Raw genomic sequence first — 18,986 nt, 5'->3', positions numbered from 1 at the left:
TAGCACTAAATGGAATTAGTTCGATATTTATGAGATTTTTTCCTCCAACTTTTTAATCAGGAGATTTAAAATCGTTACTGTCCCGGCTTAGCGGAGAAGTCACGTAGTTTTCAACTGACGTTTTAACTTCCAGCAAAGGGGATTTTACAAGTTAAACACGTGTTATTAGAAAATCGCATTGTACAGACAGTCACGGGCTTTAATCGTTTAGGGTTTACTTTACATTGGATATTTTCATACCGTTAGTATTACAGTCAAGTGTATGTAAAAATATGGGTGTACACATCTTACTCAAAAATATGTCCCATAGCATCTTATTCCAGTGTGATAAGAGCGTGTAGTAGTATTGTTCCAAAAAAATGCTTACTTTATGGCAATAAAAGTTTACAATAAATTACCTGATGATATAAAAAACAAACCAACAACATTATTCAAAAAGTATTTAGATTATTACCTACACAAGCATTGTTTTTATAGTGTTAACGAGTTTCTGGACCATAGTGATTAGTTTCATAGTTTATTTGTTTGATTGTTCCTAGTTTTGATTTCGTAGGTATTTTGTGTAAACCAAAAATATAGATTTAAGAATTAGATATAAGTAAAAATATTTGTACATCACCGCCTTCACGGTAGAATATGAAAGCACTAATTCTAATTTAAGATCAAATCAATGTACCATATTCTGACAAATAAATACATTTCATTCATTCATTCATTTCATTTCATTCATTCATTCATTCATGTACCATATTTATGAGACGATTTATTCGATACATATTTTTGCACTTGACTGTTCAACCAAATTAGCTTGAACAATAAACGGCTCAGCAATTAAAGTCCGTGACTGTACTTCCCAAGCGGATTTAACGAATTTGAGGAAAGATCTAGAGGCATGTCTATCGAGATAATTATAAATTAGATATGTTTGATCAATCTTATGGAAAGGAGTCAGGGAATTATTTCACTATTTATTATTATTATTTTATGATAGATATAGTAAAAGAAAGAAAAGGGACCTCGAGGAAAATGTATGCTCGAATAGATGGCGATATAATATATCTTTGGCCTATTTTAAGGGTTTTAGTGCTATCTCGAAAAATAGCAGTAGGTAAATTTAGTTGACTAAATTCTCTATGTTTTCACTGCATTACTTACTCCTCTAGCGCAGCGACCCAAAGTGTGTCTTGGCCTCCAACACGGTGACTGCTCGCCACTAATCCCAGTCCTGTGTGATTGTTATAAAAAAAAATATATATTTCGGACAAGATCCATATAATAAACACAAAACAACAAACATTTAAAATATTGTCATATAAATTAGTAAAATTAAATTAAAATATATATAAATTAAAAAATACGAATTAAATTAAATTAATATAATTAGTTAAATTAAATCAAAATTATCAAGTAATTTATACATAAATATGACCATAAACGATCCGTTTACTAATTGCTCACGTCTCATTAATCACCCTGTAATATTTCTTATCTTATCTTCTAATTACCGGGGGCCCTTGCGGATACACTTCGACCCATAGGGATATATGTAATATTTACTTGAAGGGCACCTGTCTACAGGATAGCTTGAGGATGATTTTGTCTTCTAAACTATACTTCAATATGCATTGCAAGAAGTTGATTCCAAGGGTAACCACTATTTTGTACTCGCTTTGGGTCAGATTGATTTTTACAGTTAAGCTCTGTTTCCTAGGATAGCAGCAGTATTAATACAAAACAATGGATGAGTAGTATTTTATATGGAGATGGCCGCTATATCCCCCCCCCCCCCCCCCCCCTATCATAGAAATTCAGAACTTAAGGCAATAAACATTTATTTTGACATAACGCTGCCCATTGAAAAATTGGAATTAAAAATTTATTAAATATAATAATAATAATAATTCAGCCTATATACGTCCCACTGCTGGGCACAGGCCTCCTCTCATGTGCGAGAAATTTATTACTCGGCAGTAAGGTAAACAATTGAATGAGTGCTGTAATGGCTGTTACGAAATTTATGTGTGGCATGGAATCTTCTTCCTCGCGTTGTCCCGGCATTTTGCCACGGCTCATGGGAGCCTGGGGTCCGCTTGACAACTAATCCCAAGATTTGGCGTAGGCACTAGTTTTTACGAAAGCGACTGCCATCTGACCTTCCAACCCAGAGGGGTAAACTAGGCCTTGTTGGGATTAGTCCGGTTTCCTCACGATGTTTTCCTTCACTGAAAAGCGACTGGTAAATATCAAATGATATTTCGTACGTAAGTTCCGAAAAACTCATTGGTACGATCCAGGGTTTGAACTCGCGACCTCCGGATTGCAAGTCGCACGCTCTTACCGCTAGGCCACCAGCGCTTTGTGTGGCATGGAATAACGGAAGCGATGTGCGGTGTTCAATGCTTGATGCATGGCATCTATAAACTCTCTACTACACGGTCGGCGACGAGGCTTCCGACCGCTGCGACCTTGGTAGATTCCGACTTAAGGTTTGCCATTAAATTGTGTTGCGCCCCGTTTAAGGTCAGAGTGCCTAGTCCATCGCGCGACAGTTCATTCCACAGTTCAGCCTGTGAGAGGCAGGAAGTTTCTGGAGAAACGCAAATTTGAAGACTGTAATCTTGTTTAATACTTTTTAGGGCGCAATCCGATATTGTAAGGCAGTGTAACATTTTTTTTCTTATGCATAATTTTTGGACTACGAGTATTTTCTGTAGCGAAATGTATATCAATCCCAGAATTAGGAAGAGTAAGCTGACAGTTGTTTGAAAAATATAGCATGACACTACGCAAATTAAAGTTACTTTCAGTCATAAGTCCCTATATTTGTACAAAAACGCTCTAATATCTGAATGTACGACTAAAAGTGTCAGTGTACTCTTTTTTTTTTTTTTTTCTTTTTTTTTTTTTTTTTGTATACTACGTCGGTGTCAAACAAGCATACGGCCCGCCAGATGGTAAGCAGCCTCCGTAGCCTATATCTGGAATGACATCCACTCTGCAACACTCTAGAATGACTCTGCATATAATGTAGATGACGATGACGCGCAGATTTGTCAAATGTAACCTTTATAACATGACAATACAACTCAAGGCATGCGTCGTCGTGAATGACACGATCTATAGTTAGGTTAAATGGAGCAAATGCTCATAATTCGTAATATGTATAATTTAAGAGGCTGTCAATACCTAAAGCACGCACACTGTCTATTTGTATCGGAGTAAATGAGATAGCACTGTCGCATGTTACTGGGCCTGGGCAAGGGAATAATAAGAAAAATATTTAAATAAAAAGCGGCCAAGTGCGAGTCGGACTCGCCCATGAAGGGTTCCGTACCATTTATGACGTATTAAAAAAACTAATTACTAGATCTGGTTCAAACCAATTTTCGTTGGAAGTTTGCATGGTAATGTATATCATATATTTTTTTTAGATTTTTCATTCTGTTATTTTAGAAGTTACAGGGGGGGGGGACACTTTTTTTCACTTTGGAAGTGTCTCTCGCGCAAACTATTCAGTTTAGAAAAAAATGATATTAGAAACCTCAATATCATTTTTGAAGACCTATCCATAGATACCCCACACGTATGAGTTTGATGAAAAAAAATTTTTTGAGTTTCAGTTCTAAGTATGGGGAACCCCCAAAATTTAATGTTTTTTTTTTCTATTTTTGTGTAAACATCTTAATGCGGTGGACAGACAGACGGACATGACGAATCTATAAGGGTTTCTTTTTTTGCCATTTGGCTACGGAACCCTAAAAAGAGTGGATTATTAGTGTAATATTTTACTCAACCACGGTTTAGATATAAATGTTTTGAAATTGTGATTTTAATTGCAGACCCATAAGTCAAAACAATAAAGACATAAAACCGTTTAATTGTAATTTTAAGACCAATCTTTGCAATTATTTTCTATCGAGCCGATTTCGTTCAATCGTGTATCGAGTACAACCACGGTCTTTGAAATATAATTAATATGAACATATATTCTTACTTGACTAAAACAAAAAGTCTTTCTTAAAAAACTGTTTAAGTAACATTAATTTCAAGGACATTGGGTGTTGACAGCCTCTTAAGCTCTTACTACAATCAATCTACCGACGATGTCGCCTGCGGTATTTCCGGACCGATACGACCTTCAAGTCCTTCAACCTTCAAGAAAAGAGCGTACCCCCATCCTAAAGGCTGGCAACGCACGGTGGGCTGCGCGCCAAGGGAAGGCGGCCATAACTAATATTTTATGATTTTTCCTGATTTCTTCTACTTTTTCTTTAAATACAATTATTCAGTAGGTAGTATATTAAAAAAAAACGTGTTAGGGTATATTGCATGCAAAATATATTCATAAATTCTAACAAAAAAGTCATTCTCTTAATAATATTAAAGTTAATTCTTAAATATCTATGTTAACATTATTTACATTTTAATACTAATACATTAATAAAATATGTGTATGTATAATATTATAATATACCTATTATGCTAACAGACAAGCATAGTTAAATAAAAACTAACCAAAAATTCAGATTAATACATGTAGAATTAAAGTTAGTAAGTCCTTAAATGTGTATGTTACTTATAACTATTTATTAACAGAAAATAAGTAAAAAAAACTTTTATTTCGTATAATATATACTAAAGAACAAATATATGTAAAAGTTAAATAAATCTTGTAAATAAAATAGTAATAAAAACAATATTTTTCTAGCCTACCACAGAAAATTAATAAAGGAAAACAAAAAGTAAAATTGTATAAGTAAAAGTCAAATCTACGCTATTCTTTACAATCTAACAAACTTAATGCTTCTAAGGAGAGTGTTGATTCTTTTTTCGAGGTAATCTCCTACTGGAACTGATGACTGGGTCGGAGTTCAGAAGTAACCTATGAATAAGGTCTGAGTTGGTGACATCTCGAGACATTTTTCTTGTATGGTTACGCCGAAAGAACTTTATATTTTTATTGTTTGATTCTGCAGCTTCTTCGGAAAGTTCACCAATAGGTACCAGAGCATTTTCTATTATAATTGCACCATGCAAAAGTACTTTATGGACGGATGCAGGCAAAGGATACCATTTGTAGGCATTCAAAAGTTGTTCTGCACTTTCTACGGCATATTCCTGAAATTTTTGTACATTTATTTTGTATCCAGACGATATACATTCCAAAATGGTTCCGCACCTTTCGATAAGGCTCTGCTGTATGCCGGTGGTATTTCTCCCAGAAGATTTCCAAAAAACCAGGATTCGATTGCAAATATACGTGACGACGTTATTCAAATTACTTGTATCCACATTTTCTGCATTTGGTACCATTTGTATTAAATATTGCACCACTTGACGACGTCTTTCAATATCTGAACCACTCGTAGGTAGCCATTGTTCGAATATAAATCCTCTTGTAAATGATGCGATGTACATGTCATCTGAAAAAAGAAAAAAAAGGTGAATTGTCATTCGTAATATTTTCGTAGAGCTGCTACGCGTTCGCTTACCGAAGCGTAGTAGTCTTGTAACTATCAAAGCCGCAGGCGTCTGCAGATAATCTTTTATGGCCGTTAATCTAGAGATATCAAGCTTCAAAACAATACTATTTTCAATGTTAGAATTCATTCGAAACATAACTAGAAGTTTAAGTAAACAAAATATTCTAATCCTGTTTGTATGACTTTTTGCTACCTCGTAGACCTATTATAATAAATATACGTTTAATGAAAAAATTATACTTTGTATATAAAATGAAACAACATACCTGATTCTTTAAGCTCCATATTAATAATAATCACTAAAATCACTATTGCCTCAGGAATTCACTACTAATGACGTTCACTTAATGAGCCTTTGATAAGAGAGCGCGTACAAACGGGAGTTGCGTTAACTTTCAAGGATTGTTAGAGAATGAAAGTAATTAGTTATGCGGGATCTATTTATACCTGATAAAAGTACACTTATTAGCTAATAATATTCAGTCATTGGAAACCAAAAAATACAACATGCATTTTTTTGAGTTATGGCCTAAGGCCAGCCCACCGTGCAACGCCCAACCCGTCTGGTGTTGAGGGTATCCATTGGTGATGATAATCTTTTACCATCAGGCGATACGTCTGCTCGTTAACCACCTAATATCATTTTAAAAATCTCCATGTAATTTTTATTGGGCAATAACGTTAATAAAATAAATAAGTAAACAAAATTTATATTATATTGCAGATGCTCCAACCGTTACCGCGCCTGCTGGAGCGTTGTTCTGGCTGCCCTCAGCATGTTGGCAAAAGAGACAGGCCTTACTGCGTTGCTGGTCAATATAGTCTTGGATCTGTACAAGAGTTGGCCTGGAGCAAGGTAAACATTCATCACCTTACGAGTATATTATTACTGCTGAACATCACAGCCCTTATCCAAGAACCTCAAACCACCAATCCTGACCAGGATCAACCTGCAATCTTGACCAGGTTGTTTAGAGTTTGAAGAGGGCTGTTGTGCCGTTTTTTGCGCTCGCTCCAATCAAGAATCTTTCTGCTCCTATTGGTAGGTAACACCTCCTCTATTTAGTGTTTTCCATAATGGGCTTAGTGGAGAGTTGTTCTGGCGGCCCTCAGCATGTTGGCGTTTGATACATATTAACATGAACACGTTTTATCAAAATCCATAGGGTTTGCGAAAGGGTTTTCGTTATCTAAAATAAAGTCATAGCTTCTATCTATTATATCTATAAATCTTCGAAAAATTGTTTTTAAATAAAATTCGTTTGGTGAAAATGAAAAATTGGAAAAAGAAATACCTGACAAAAATAACATGGAAGTTATATACGTATCCCATTGTACAAATTTTCTCAAAGCATTCTCTCTCTAATTCCAGATGTTCTCTCATGGTGAAATGGCGTTGGAAAGGCGACGCGTGCGCGCGCATCAGTATTGCGTTAGCAGGACTGGTACTGTTGGCGACAGCCAGAGTTGCTCTTCTGCAGGGTTCGCTGCCTGCGTTCTCACCGCAAGACAATCCACCAGCATTCCATCCTTCATTCCTGGTCAGGTTAGTGTTTTATTTTGTTTCACCAAGACTGGAAGGGATTCTGCTTCTAGAGACAACCAGGATTAGCCAAGAGGTATCTTCAAGGTTAACTACTTGCCTTCTCTCCTCAAGATATAATCACACCTGAGAACATTAAACCCTAATTATTTCATGATATATAATCAAAAAGCAACATTAGATACAAATAGCATAAGAAAGAACAGTGTCTCAGCAGCTGTCCGGTCTTTTTTACTTAGGTGAGTGAATAATCGTAAAAATATATTGCTGTTGATTGTTAGATATCAACGATTAAAACATGCATTTCTTTTATTCAGTATCTCGTTCCTAGTGCTAGATAAATCCACAATTGGCTTCAAATCGCATCGTATATCGAATCTGTTCGCGTCAGCTAAAGAAATCTTAATGCTGTTTCTCATCGTTAATCTCTCAATTTCCAGACTAATGACGTTCTGCTACCTGGCGGCGTTCAACTGGTGGCTACTTCTCTGCCCGTGGACTCTCAGCCACGACTGGCAGATGGGCTCCGTTCCATTGGTCACCAGCGGATGGGACCCTAGGAATCTTCTTACGGTTGCTGCCCTGATTGTGCTGATAGCACTATCGTATAAATGCTGGATAGATTTGGAGGTAAAGATACTCTATCATTCCTTTTGATTTCTGCTCATATTTAGGTTAGGCTGTGCAGAGCTGGAATAAGATACGATAGATGACGTCGGCTAAAATGGCAAACCTCTCTCTTCCCTCCAAAAAGAGGTTTGACACTTTAGGTATTATGGCTTAAATGACCAAATTCTAACGTCCTTTAAAAGAAACTTCTTTTATGAGGTTATGAGGTTTGCGATTTTAGCCCATGAATAGAACAAAGAACGACACTGTTGTCGTGGATTTATATTCATATAATGGAGTTACATTCATAAGTGGATTTTCAATAAATGTTTGCTCTATCGATGTTGGTGACTTGAGATATTTTGTTTTTTTTTTTAGTTTGTACATAATTATAGAGAATATAATTGTGTCTGAACTAGCCACATTTATTATTAAGTTTTAACTGTGACAACACTAAAACATCTATATTTTCATAACAATATTGACTTGACCATATACAATTTTAAAAGAAACGTAATATAAGTTTCTAAATTCTGAAAAGCTGCAAGCTGTATTATACATTCAGCTTTAGTGGTCCTTCGAACCAGATATAAACCAGTGAACTGTGGATATAAAGTCCACACATCACACTTATAAAAAAACTGTATTTTATTATTTATACACAATTTACTTTCAGTTTAATTAAGAAGCCAATTATTTCTTTGCAGCTCCAAAGACACCCCCCTGCTGCAGTTGGCCTGATGCTGCTGGTGATACCGTACCTGCCGGCGTCGAACTTGCTGGTGACTGTCGGCTTCGTGGTTGCTGAGAGAGTACTGTATCTGCCAAGGTATTTTATTGATTAACAACTTATCATTTTTTTTTAGATACGTCTGCGAGCGATATTACAAACTACTTAGACCGGTGTTCTAAAAAACATAGTTCACAAACTTTGATAGTAATAGAAAAATGGAAAAGTTTAAGCTTCCGGCATGACTCGAACCACACCACGATTGACTGATTGATGCACAGATTGCAGAAATCGTGGGTTTAAGTTCTGCCGTAAATTTTTCAAATTTTCCTTTAAATATAAAATAAACTTATCGCCTAATCCGTGAAACTTAAACTGTGTAATGAAGACAGTATTTCCAGACCGATACGAGCTTCAAATCTTCAAGAAAAAAGCGTTTTCCAATCTTAAATTCCGGCAACGTGTTTGCAACTCCTCTGGTATTGCAGGTGTCCATAGGCGACGGTAATTTCTTACCATCAGGCAATTTTTCTGCTTGCTCCATATACCATTAAAAAAGTTTTGCAGTTGGAAAACTATCTTAAATTAAAAATTCATTGCATTAGAGTACAGTAAACAATTTCAATAACTATTTGGGTTAGTGGTGGGAACAGATGTTTGTTTTTGCTTTAGGAACTAATTAAAGCCTTTGCTTTCAGCGTGGGCTCAGTGATCCTTACAGCCTACGGTATTCAGCTGCTCTGGCGTCGCTCTGACCGTCGTCTACTGTTGGTCGGAGCAGCGATCTTGGCTGCCAGCTTCGCAGCAAGAACTATCATGAGGAACCAGGATTGGAGAACAAGGGAGACACTTTTGAGGTATGTATCTTCCACTATCGCTCTTGCATATTCGAGTGATAGGGAGGTAAGTAGAGTAGGTTACTCTGGCGTCGCTCAGATCGTCTGCTGGTGGTCAAAACAGTGATCTTAGCTACCAGCTTCGCAGCAAGAACTATCATGAGGAACTAGGATTGGAGGACTAGGGAGTCACTTTTGAGGTACACTTTCTTATGAATTTATTTCTTATGTCGGCTTTCTTTTGACAGTTACTGACTCGTAAATTTTAAGGAGGGTTGTGAGCATACGGCAGGTGTGTGCTCACCAGGTGTAGGGGGGGGGGGGGGAGTAGGCCTGCTCGTGTCTCGCCTCATGCGTTTCTCTTTTAAATAGGCAAACCAGGCATCGTCGTGCTTGCATTGACCATCATGTCGATGTCACATGGGTCGGTCTTCGGGCAGTTTTTGGTATTGGTTACATGAGATATTAAAAGCAATTATATCCCGCTTGACGCAATCTTTAATGCGGCGACCCGACCGGTCTTTTTGCATCTGCAACCTCCCCTAGCAGGATTTGACGTGGTAGACGAGTCCGTTCCATTAGATACACGCATGTGTAATTGTGCATCTCGGGCATCTCAAACCACCTCAGTCGTCTCTTCTTACTTACTTACCTACTTACTTGGCTGGCGTGATGACCCAAAATGAGTCTTGGCCTCCAAAACAAGAGCACGCCATTTTGCTCGGTCCAAAGCGGACTCGCGCCAGCTTTCGCTGACGCCGAGCTCACGGAGTTCTGCCTCTCTCTATCCGCCCAATGATATTTAGGATAACCAATAGGACGGCGCCCAGTTGGTCGGCCCAAGTAGGCCCTTTTGGGTGCCCGATCGTCACCCATCCTTTCAAGGTGGCCAAGTGGTCTCTTCTAAAACGTGTAGTTATTTAACTTTTCTTTATATTTTACAGGGCGGACTTGGCGGTGTTACCGCACAACGCCAAACTGCACTACAACTTCGCAAACTTCTTGAAAGACAAGGAGCAACAAGAAAATGCTATCAAACATTATAAGGAAGCTTTGAAGTAAGTCATAGTACAGTACACACACAGTAAAACGCCGTTATCACTGTACAGTTTAACTGCAAGCCATTGAAGAAATATAACTTGTACAACACGACGCTATTAGTATTTATATCTTATGAGAAACCATCGAAGAGCTATCTAGAAATATTTCAGGGCCAGAACCCGCCACCAATTATTACCAATACCATGCCCAACAAGATACTAAAAGTTGGCAGCAGTTACGTAGTTCGATGGGTGAAGATCGTGCAGTCTGAAACTCTGAAGTCCGTACTTTGGAGTTCTAAATAACCGAAGACCGTCAGGACGCCCTAAGTACCGCTGGAGAAACGAAGTGAAAAAAAAGACCTTAGCGAACTCGGCGCCGTCGACTGGACAGAAACGGCTTTGGACAGAGAAGCATGGTGGTCTTTGGTGTCAGAGGCCAAGATCCACTTCAGGTCACAGCAGTAGTAATAGTATGCCCAACAAAATACTAAAAGTTGGCAGCAGTTACCGGCTCTGAACTATGTTTCCACTAGGGAGGGCACTACTAAACAGAAGGCCCGACCACCATCGGCCTGATCAACTTATTATTAGACTGCCAGAAAATGGGCTACCATCAGTCACCAGAAAGCCCACAAATGACGCTCTCACTGACCTGAGGGGCTACCGCGAACACCGAAGTTCACGTTGCGAGCATCTTTCTATTTTAATCCAATGAGGGCATAATCAGAGTGCCAGAGAAAGTTTCCCGCAATTTCCAAACGCCTCAGGAAGCGTGGTCAAGATAGCAATTACTTATCACTAATGTCAATAGAAAACAAAATAATTTATGGAAATGCCCATGTGAATTTTGTTCACGCCTGTCATTTCGATAGTTGTTTTACTTTTAGTTTGGCGTTAACGTTAAAAACGCTCTTTCTTTCTTCCAGGTTGTGGCCTAGTTATGCCAGCGCACACAACAACCTAGGCACCCTGGTGATCGCGTCAGGCCGGGCCGAGCACCACTTCCTGCAGGCGCTCAAATACAACAGGGATCATGTCAATGCGCACTATAATCTTGCCAAACTATACAGGTAGGTATTCGTCAGCGTCACTACTTTGAATAAATCTCGTATCTCACACTGCTCCTCAAAGTTGAAACGCAGTAAAGTAACTCTGTATCTGTATGCATCCCACATGCATCCCACACATAGTTACTACATTTTTCTTTTGACAGACAGAACAAGATACGAGTTTTTTTTCAAAGTAGTGACGTATAGTATTGTAGCCACAATAGTATTTCCAGGAGCCAAAATGTGCATAAAATAAATACTGAATATACAGTATAAATTTGTACAGCCAGCGAATACAATTCTGCAGCTCGTTGTAGACATAAGCTGCAAAACCAAATGGTCACGATCCCCAGTAATGATGGACCGACAAAGAAAAGAGAGAGTAGGTACATACATATAAACTAGACTTAAAGTTAAGTAAACAATAAAGAATAAAAAAAAAACATGTGGTCATTGACTATGGAGAAGACCGTGTATAAGAAAGGTTTACACTTTTTTTTTATGGAGGATAGGCAGGCGTTTAACCACGATCTCACCTGATGGAAAGTGATGATATAGTCTGCGGTGGAGCACGCTTACCTATGAGATACATAAATACTCTAGCATTGAAGAGATCCAGATTGTACTCTTGCGGAAACCCAGACTCGGGCAGGGCATTCCACTCCTTGGCAGCTCGCATAAGGAATGTTGAAGCGAAACGCTTCGTCCTTATTTGTGGAATACCTACCATGAAGCGATGCCGGAGTGCCGACAAGTTCTTTAGTCGCTTTTAACTCTTGCGTTACTCCATTTACACAAGGTCGGTAGAGGAAAGAAGGAAGAGACCTTTCCCTCTGGTTCTGAGAAATACGAGTTGCCCTATGACTCTCAAGTTGGTAGTACCTCGTACGGGCTGTCGCCTGTACAACAAAAAAGCATACTCTCTCTCCCACGCTTCTTCTTCCTCGCATTGTCCCGGCATTTTGCCACGGTTCATGAGAGCCTGGGGTCCGCTTGGCAAGTAGTCCCTAGAATTGGCGTAGGTTCTAATTTTTACGAAAGCGACTTCCGTCGTCCTTCCAACCCAGAAGGTAAACTAGGCCTATTAAACTATTGGGATTAGTCCGGTTTCCTCACGATGTTTTCCTTCACCGAAAAGCGACCGGTACATAAGTTCCCAAAAACTCATTGGTACGCCCCGAGGTTTGAACCCGCGACCTCCAGATTGCAAGTCGCACGCTCTTACCGCTAGGGCCACCAGTGCTTCATTCTTCGTTCCCGCTCCCCCACTGTCGTACCAATATTGGCAAGCTTCGAGCAACACCGGCTTCCGACACGTCGGAAGGGAGGAGCCTAAGCGATATCTTACCGAACAAATTATTCTGCCATTCTTTGCGGGGGGAAACGTGCACACAGTCGCACTTCTCACTCACTACATACAAAATCCAATCTGTAATAACGACACAAATACATAGAAAATGACACACGTCAAAGACATGCAAACCTCGATCTCTTTTTGTGTACGGACGAGTCACAACATGCACCGCCATAAGCACAGTTGTGCCTATGCTTTGGCAGAGGGGAAATAGTATGAATGCCGTCTCCCTTCCGTGTGTTGCTCGAAGTTGACAAGCCTTTGTATATACTTTGTGTAAAATGATCACGTCATATACTGGCATCAGACCTAGTGTGGACTTTTTTCTTGTTCCTTGGCCTCAGTGAAATCAAAACTAAAAGTTATAAAATTATATTAATTCTTTTTTTTGTTTTTCAACTTACTTTTTTTTCTATTTCGTTCATATATTATTAGTGACTAAATAGTTCATTTTAAGTATGAAAGGTAATTCGGTAACTGTTCTTTTTCGTGCATGTTGTGTCTGCTATTTTAAGGTGCACACAAGTTTTTGTTGGAAAATGCATATTCTATAAGCTGTACTAGTTGTGAAACCCAGTTTATAGAGCATTAATAAAAAAAATACGGCCTTTCCAAACAACCATTTTTAATGCCAATCTTTTCCACATTTTACACTAAGATTCTTATGATTCCAGGAAGAAAAACCGCCTGGCCGACGCCCTCAAAATGATAGAACGCTGCTTAGCCCTGGAGCCTCGCTTCGTCCAGGCCTACATAGAACTACTGCAGCTGAAGAACGAGGACCAGAAGAGGGGGATCCTGGACAAACTCCTGGAGTTGGAACCAAGGAACTGGGAACACTATGTGCTGTACGGGGACTGGTTTAAGGGCAGAGGTGGGTGCAATTGTCCCTACTATAATGCAGCTTATGCAGCTTCTCCCTCTGGACCGCATTCAACAGAGAGCGACTCGATTTAGAGGTATTATTATTATTTAAACTTTCATCATCAAAAAAGGTAGACTTAATGCCTCATGGCATTCTCTACCAGTCAACCATAGGGCCAAACAGAAAAATGTCAAGGTGGGTACAGTGAGAAGCGTTTAGAAGCAATCAAGTAATACAGAATACTATAATTTATCTTGATATTTCGTTGTCGGTTGCCAGCATATTTCAGATCGGCTTGACTTTGACTCCTTGGTGCTGCGTAGAGATTTAAGCTCGCTCTGAATTTTCTATCCCATGTCTAACGAGGAGTGCTCCGAGGAATTCTTCAGATTAATCCCTACTGCCTCTTTCCGCCATCGCTCTACGCGACAATATTTCCATCCTCACCACTTAGATGGATTGCAAATTGCAATTCTCACCTGTGCGTTTCTCCAGAAACTTCCTGCCTAGCAGCTCATCACAGACCTTTACGTCTTTTGCAGACGATTTAAGCATTGCTGTTTAGACAACGGGTCTGGTGACTGTGGAGGCCGATGCGTGAGCGGCACGACCTCCCACATTTTTGGCAGAAAAAGCTCATGCCACCTGAGGTTCCAGCCCCGGTTTGCTTTCTGCAACACCTTCTGCTATCTAACGCATTAAACCAGGCTTGGTCGCATAGCCTTCTCCCCTCCACAACACGCTTGTGCCATCCATCACGATCTTCAGCTAAGGTTTCCCAGGCATGGAGGTCGATTTCAAATGCTGACATTTTTCGCTTCCACCGGTCTTCCAACGTTCCTTTTAGCACATGTAACTGCACCAAACAAGACACGTCGAGGTATTCTAAACTGTGGAATAAACTGTCGCCTGCAGTATTTCCAGACCGACTTCAAGGAAAGTGCGTACCCTCTGGTATTACAGATGTCCATGGGCGACTGTAATTGCTTACCATTTGGCGATTTGTCTGCTCATTTGCCTCCTATATCATACAAAAAACTATATTTTTATAAATATGAAGGTAACTGTTTCTGTCTGTCCATCACACATAAACCGCTGAATAAATCACATGTAATTTGGTATGGACATACACACACTCGTACATATTATAGTCTCGGGAAATGATAAATTAATATAGTTTTATACGCAAACAGAGTGATAGCGGGTAGAAGCTAATTCTATAATTAACCATCGGTGAAACAATGAATATTAGTAGCGGATAGACCAATATATCGAATAGTTTGACATATAGATATATTTCTATACTTATTTCGTGTTTTAAAGTAGTTACCACGCCCTTCTTCATTCATTGATTGTACCTATTTAACCCTATCCTATCCTATTTAATTTGATTGTTTTGTTTTGTTTTTATTTGTAGTTTCTTTTTTATTTCCTTGTATTTTTTTTTATTTTGTAGTTTCACAGTCCCTTGGTTATTATTATTACTGTAATGCTGTGTCACTCATTTACGAATATTATTCAGCTTAAGAAGATGACGCTAGATGGCGCTATTCGTTTTATTTAATAACCACAGTGATGATCTACGATCATCTTTCAACTCGAAACACGATTTTTCTTAGACTTCAAAAACTCCTCCCTAATAACTTTGTCTTTGTTATATAGTTGTAAAACCAAATGTATATATCTTTTCAGGCCTCCTACCCATCTCTCTAAATTACTACATGACCGCCTTGAAACTCTCTCTCGCAAGCGGAGACCGTCGCGGCGTCGCAGCCCTCCGGGCAGCGTGTTTAGTACTGCGACAGAAGGGACAATGGGCGAGGGCGTTACATCTTATTATCAGGTAGAATTGTGGCTACAGGTTTCTACATTATGTATTCTCCTACCGCTCTCTCTAAACTATTACACAACAGCCTGGAAACTCTCCCTCGATAGTGGAGAGTGTCGCGGCGTCGCAGCCCTCCGTGCGGATAATTAATAATTTATTCTCCTCGTACTTCGAGAGGAGGGGCAGTAGGCAATGGCGTTACAACTTATCACCGGGTAGAATTGTAGATACAACCGGGTTAAGAAGGCGCGTTTCGCTAAAAAGCGGAAAAATCGCGCAGGAGCCCTATTCGAACTTATGGACTTACTTAAAATGTTGTAATTTTGTTATCGTTAGTTCGTGCGTCTAGTTCGCGCGTCTAGTTCGCGCTGTCGCGAATATATACACGAAAATGTATGAGCGAAAAATAACAAAAGGACATAATTTTGATATCGGAATGTCAGTTCGCAATATCCTCCACGTCACTAAGTTCTTACTGAAGTATTGTACTGCCCCATTTGGAGCCTAGTAATTACTAAAAACAACAATACGGATTCACTAACCACTATTGAACGTTTAATCTAGCACTGAATTGGCTGTTTACACTATTTTAGTCGGATCTGGATTGGCCGAGCTAAAATGAAAAAGTAGACTATTAATCCAATCACTGGGCTGGAATTCTAACTGGGATCCAGTGCCGGTTTATATTGTGCCAGTAACATTCCAGTGATACTCGATCACTGCTTTGGCATGCTATTGCTACTGGAATAGATGTGAACCGGCACTGGAATATAAGCAAAATTTCAAGCATACTATTCTACTATAGTAGCACTGGATCGGGCGAGCTAAAATCAAAAAGTGACCTATCAATCCAGTCACTAGACTGGAATTCTCACTGGGATCCAGTGCCGGTTTACATTGTGCCAGTAACATTCCAGTGCTACTCGATCACTGGATTGGCATGCTACTGGAATAGATGTGAACCGGCACTGGAATATAAGCAAAATTTCAAGGACACTATTCTAGTAGCACTGGATCGGGCGAGCTAAAATCAAAAAGTGGACTATCAATCCAGTCACTGGACTGGAATTCTCACTGGAATCCAGTGCCGGTTTACATTGTGCCAGTAACATTCCAGTGCTACTCGATCACTGGATTGGCATGCTACTGGAATAGATGTGAACCGGCACTGGAATATAAGCAAAATTTCAAGGACACTATTCTAGTAGCACTGGATCGGGTGAGCTAAAATCAAAAAGTGGACTATCAATCCAGTCACTGGACTGGAATTCTCACTGGGATCCAGTGCCGGTTTACATTGTGCCAGTAACATTCCAGTGCTACTCAATTACAGGATCGGCATGCTACTGGAATAGATGTGAACCGGCACTGGTACAATTTATGCAAAATTTGCAATATATGCAAAATTCCGAGGCTATTTTACATATGCCTAATGGTGGTTCCAGGTGGCAGACCATGCGCGGCGACGCGCGCGCGGCGGGCGCCCGGGCGCTGTGGGCGCGCGCGTGGCGCCTGCGCCGCGAGCTGCAGGGCCGCGCCGCGCTCTACGCGCGCCCCCGGACAGACCCAGAGCAGGTACATACATAGCGTGGCGCCTGCGCCGCGAGCTGCAGGGCCGCGCCGCGCTCTACGCGCGCCCCCGGACAGACCCCGAGCAGGTACATACATAGCGTGGCGCCTGCGCCGCGAGCTGCAGGGCCGCGCCGCGCTCTACGCGCGCCCCCGGACAGACCCCGAGCAGGTACATACATAGCGTGGCGCCTGCGCCGCGAGCTGCAGGGCCGCGCCGCGCTCTACGCGCGCCCCCGGACAGACCCCGAGCAGGTACATACATAGCGTGGCGCCTGCGCCGCGAGCTGCAGGGCCGCGCCGCGCTCTACGCGCGCCCCCGGACAGACCCCGAGCAGGTACATACATAGCGTGGCCCTAGGACTTTATTAATAAATAATTGAATTTAATTCACTTTGATTTGATTTCATTTGATTCGATTCGATTCGATTCGATTCGATTCGATTCGATTCGATTCGATTTGATTCGATTCGATTCGATTCGATTTGATTTGATACTATTCGATTCGATTCGATTTGATTCAATTCAATTTAATTTAAGTTAATTGAGTGTAGACTGATAGTGAGATGGTAGACGGAAAATAAAACCTAATCCAACATTTTTCTTTCTTATTCAGCCAAAATCTACCTGCCTAGACTACAGTCAACTGGAACTACGGGATCCTGCAGAAAAACATAACAAAAAAGCACAATCAAACACTCTTCTCAGCGAAACTAAAAATAATGCCAAAGATAAAAGTTGCCAAAATGAAAGTGCCAAAAAAGTATCAATATTGACTCAATTTAAACCCATACATAATAAGAGTGAGACGGGAAAGAGTTGCTCCTTGAGGAAAAAAGAGATAAAAGATGCGGATTTAACCCCTTTCGTGTCGGACCATTTGATAAAGACTTATTAAAATAAGTTAAGTTAGGTACTTATTATTATTAAGATACGAATAAGATGTGTTTTTAATGTCACTTTAGCAGGGAATCTTTGAAATTTCACTTTTAGGGGAAAAAATGCAATAGTTATAAGTTCATAACATACACAAAAAATTTAAAATCTAGTTATATGTATAAGTATGTGTCGTTGCATACCTTACCTCTCAGTAAATCAGTGTATTTTAATAATTATATAAAGATGCTGGCAAAATATGTGCATTTATCTATTAAATTTAAAAAGTCAAATAGTACTCTAATCGAAATGCTCTAGTTTTGCTGACTGTCTGTTGTATAACAACACAGTTATCAGTATTCTTATGTAACATTAGAACACTGTTTATGGTATATTAAAAAAGTTTATACGGGCTACGGCCAATGAGAATGGGGCCAGTACAGTGGTGTCACTCACGAATTCGAGCCAATCGTGCAGTCTAACGCCACAACGCGATTGGTTGATGAGGTCGCATCACGCGCGCGATTGGTCGCAACTAGTTGCGTTAGACTGCACGATTGGCTCGAATTCGTGAGTGACACCACTGAACTAGCACCATTCTTAGTGCCCGTAAGGCCCGTCCTTAGATATATGTCAATGAGGTTATATATTTATTTTTATTAGTATAATTTCTACATATATGCTTCATGCATTGCAATGCACTAGCTGTTGACTTTTGATATTGAGTTCTTCATTTCCTGCTACCCAAAGGTTGTCTAGAAAAGATTGCTTTTAGCGATAAGATCGCCTGTTTTTTCCTAGTTACAATTTTCTTCTAAATATTCAGTGTAATGTTACATGTAATGTTAATGGAACAATTAATATTATTTACTTGAAATTCAGACAGGCATTTAAATAATAAAATATAAAAATATTTGAATGTAAATAGCTCAATTGTAATCGATTTGTAAATATTGGAATTGATATAACTAAGCCATCATAAGTATTGATATAACTAAGCCATCATAAGTTAGTTATAAAAGGTATACTTATCCCAATACAGCCTATTACAATGAATTCATGTCATTCTTCTTAGTATATTACACACTTAATGATGAATTGTCAAAATGTTACTGTGTGATCACCTATTTCACCTATTTCACCAATAGGGAGTACTACTGCAATGTTCTGCCGCCAGAGTACAGCACTAGCACGTATCTTA

At 39.6% G+C, this 18,986-nt stretch overlaps 2 protein-coding genes across 3 annotated transcripts in view; one reads left to right on the top strand and one right to left on the bottom strand.

The window, feature by feature from the left end:
• LOC133517388 (protein O-mannosyl-transferase TMTC1-like) overlaps positions 1–18,781 on the top strand; it is a 385,685-nt gene extending 366,904 nt beyond the window's left edge. The window contains exons 4-14 of one of the 2 annotated variants that reach the window (XR_009799368.1): positions 6,208–6,339; positions 6,856–7,029; positions 7,467–7,656; positions 8,343–8,464; positions 9,064–9,222; positions 10,146–10,259; positions 11,171–11,314; positions 13,322–13,521; positions 15,205–15,355; positions 16,786–17,247; positions 17,526–17,660. Coding sequence is in view for 1 of the 2 variants with exons in the window: in XM_061850690.1 (XP_061706674.1) it covers positions 6,208–6,339; positions 6,856–7,029; positions 7,467–7,656; positions 8,343–8,464; positions 9,064–9,222; positions 10,146–10,259; positions 11,171–11,314; positions 13,322–13,521; positions 15,205–15,355; positions 16,786–16,915; positions 17,526–17,807 (1,798 nt within the window). In the remaining variant the exon portion in view is untranslated. Of the gene's footprint in view, positions 1–6,207; positions 6,340–6,855; positions 7,030–7,466; positions 7,657–8,342; positions 8,465–9,063; positions 9,223–10,145; positions 10,260–11,170; positions 11,315–13,321; positions 13,522–15,204; positions 15,356–16,785; positions 17,248–17,525 lie in introns of both variants that reach the window. The other variant, XM_061850690.1, reaches the window with a different exon arrangement.
• Positions 4,583–6,033, bottom strand: LOC133517389 (uncharacterized). The gene is made up of 2 exons (XM_061850691.1): positions 5,750–6,033; positions 4,583–5,423 (listed from the first exon to the last, which is right to left on the bottom strand). Exons 1-2 carry the CDS (start codon positions 5,766–5,768, stop codon positions 4,807–4,809), a joined length of 636 nt encoding a protein of 211 aa, XP_061706675.1. The 5' UTR covers positions 5,769–6,033; the 3' UTR covers positions 4,583–4,806.
• Positions 18,782–18,986: the final 205 nt, after the last annotated feature.

The sequence above is a fragment of the Cydia pomonella genome, chromosome 4 (genome assembly GCF_033807575.1).
Source record: "Cydia pomonella isolate Wapato2018A chromosome 4, ilCydPomo1, whole genome shotgun sequence".
Taxonomy (NCBI): domain Eukaryota; kingdom Metazoa; phylum Arthropoda; class Insecta; order Lepidoptera; family Tortricidae; genus Cydia; species Cydia pomonella.
The sequence above is the reverse complement of the archived record's forward strand: the minus strand, read 5'-3'. Positions and strand labels throughout refer to the sequence as shown.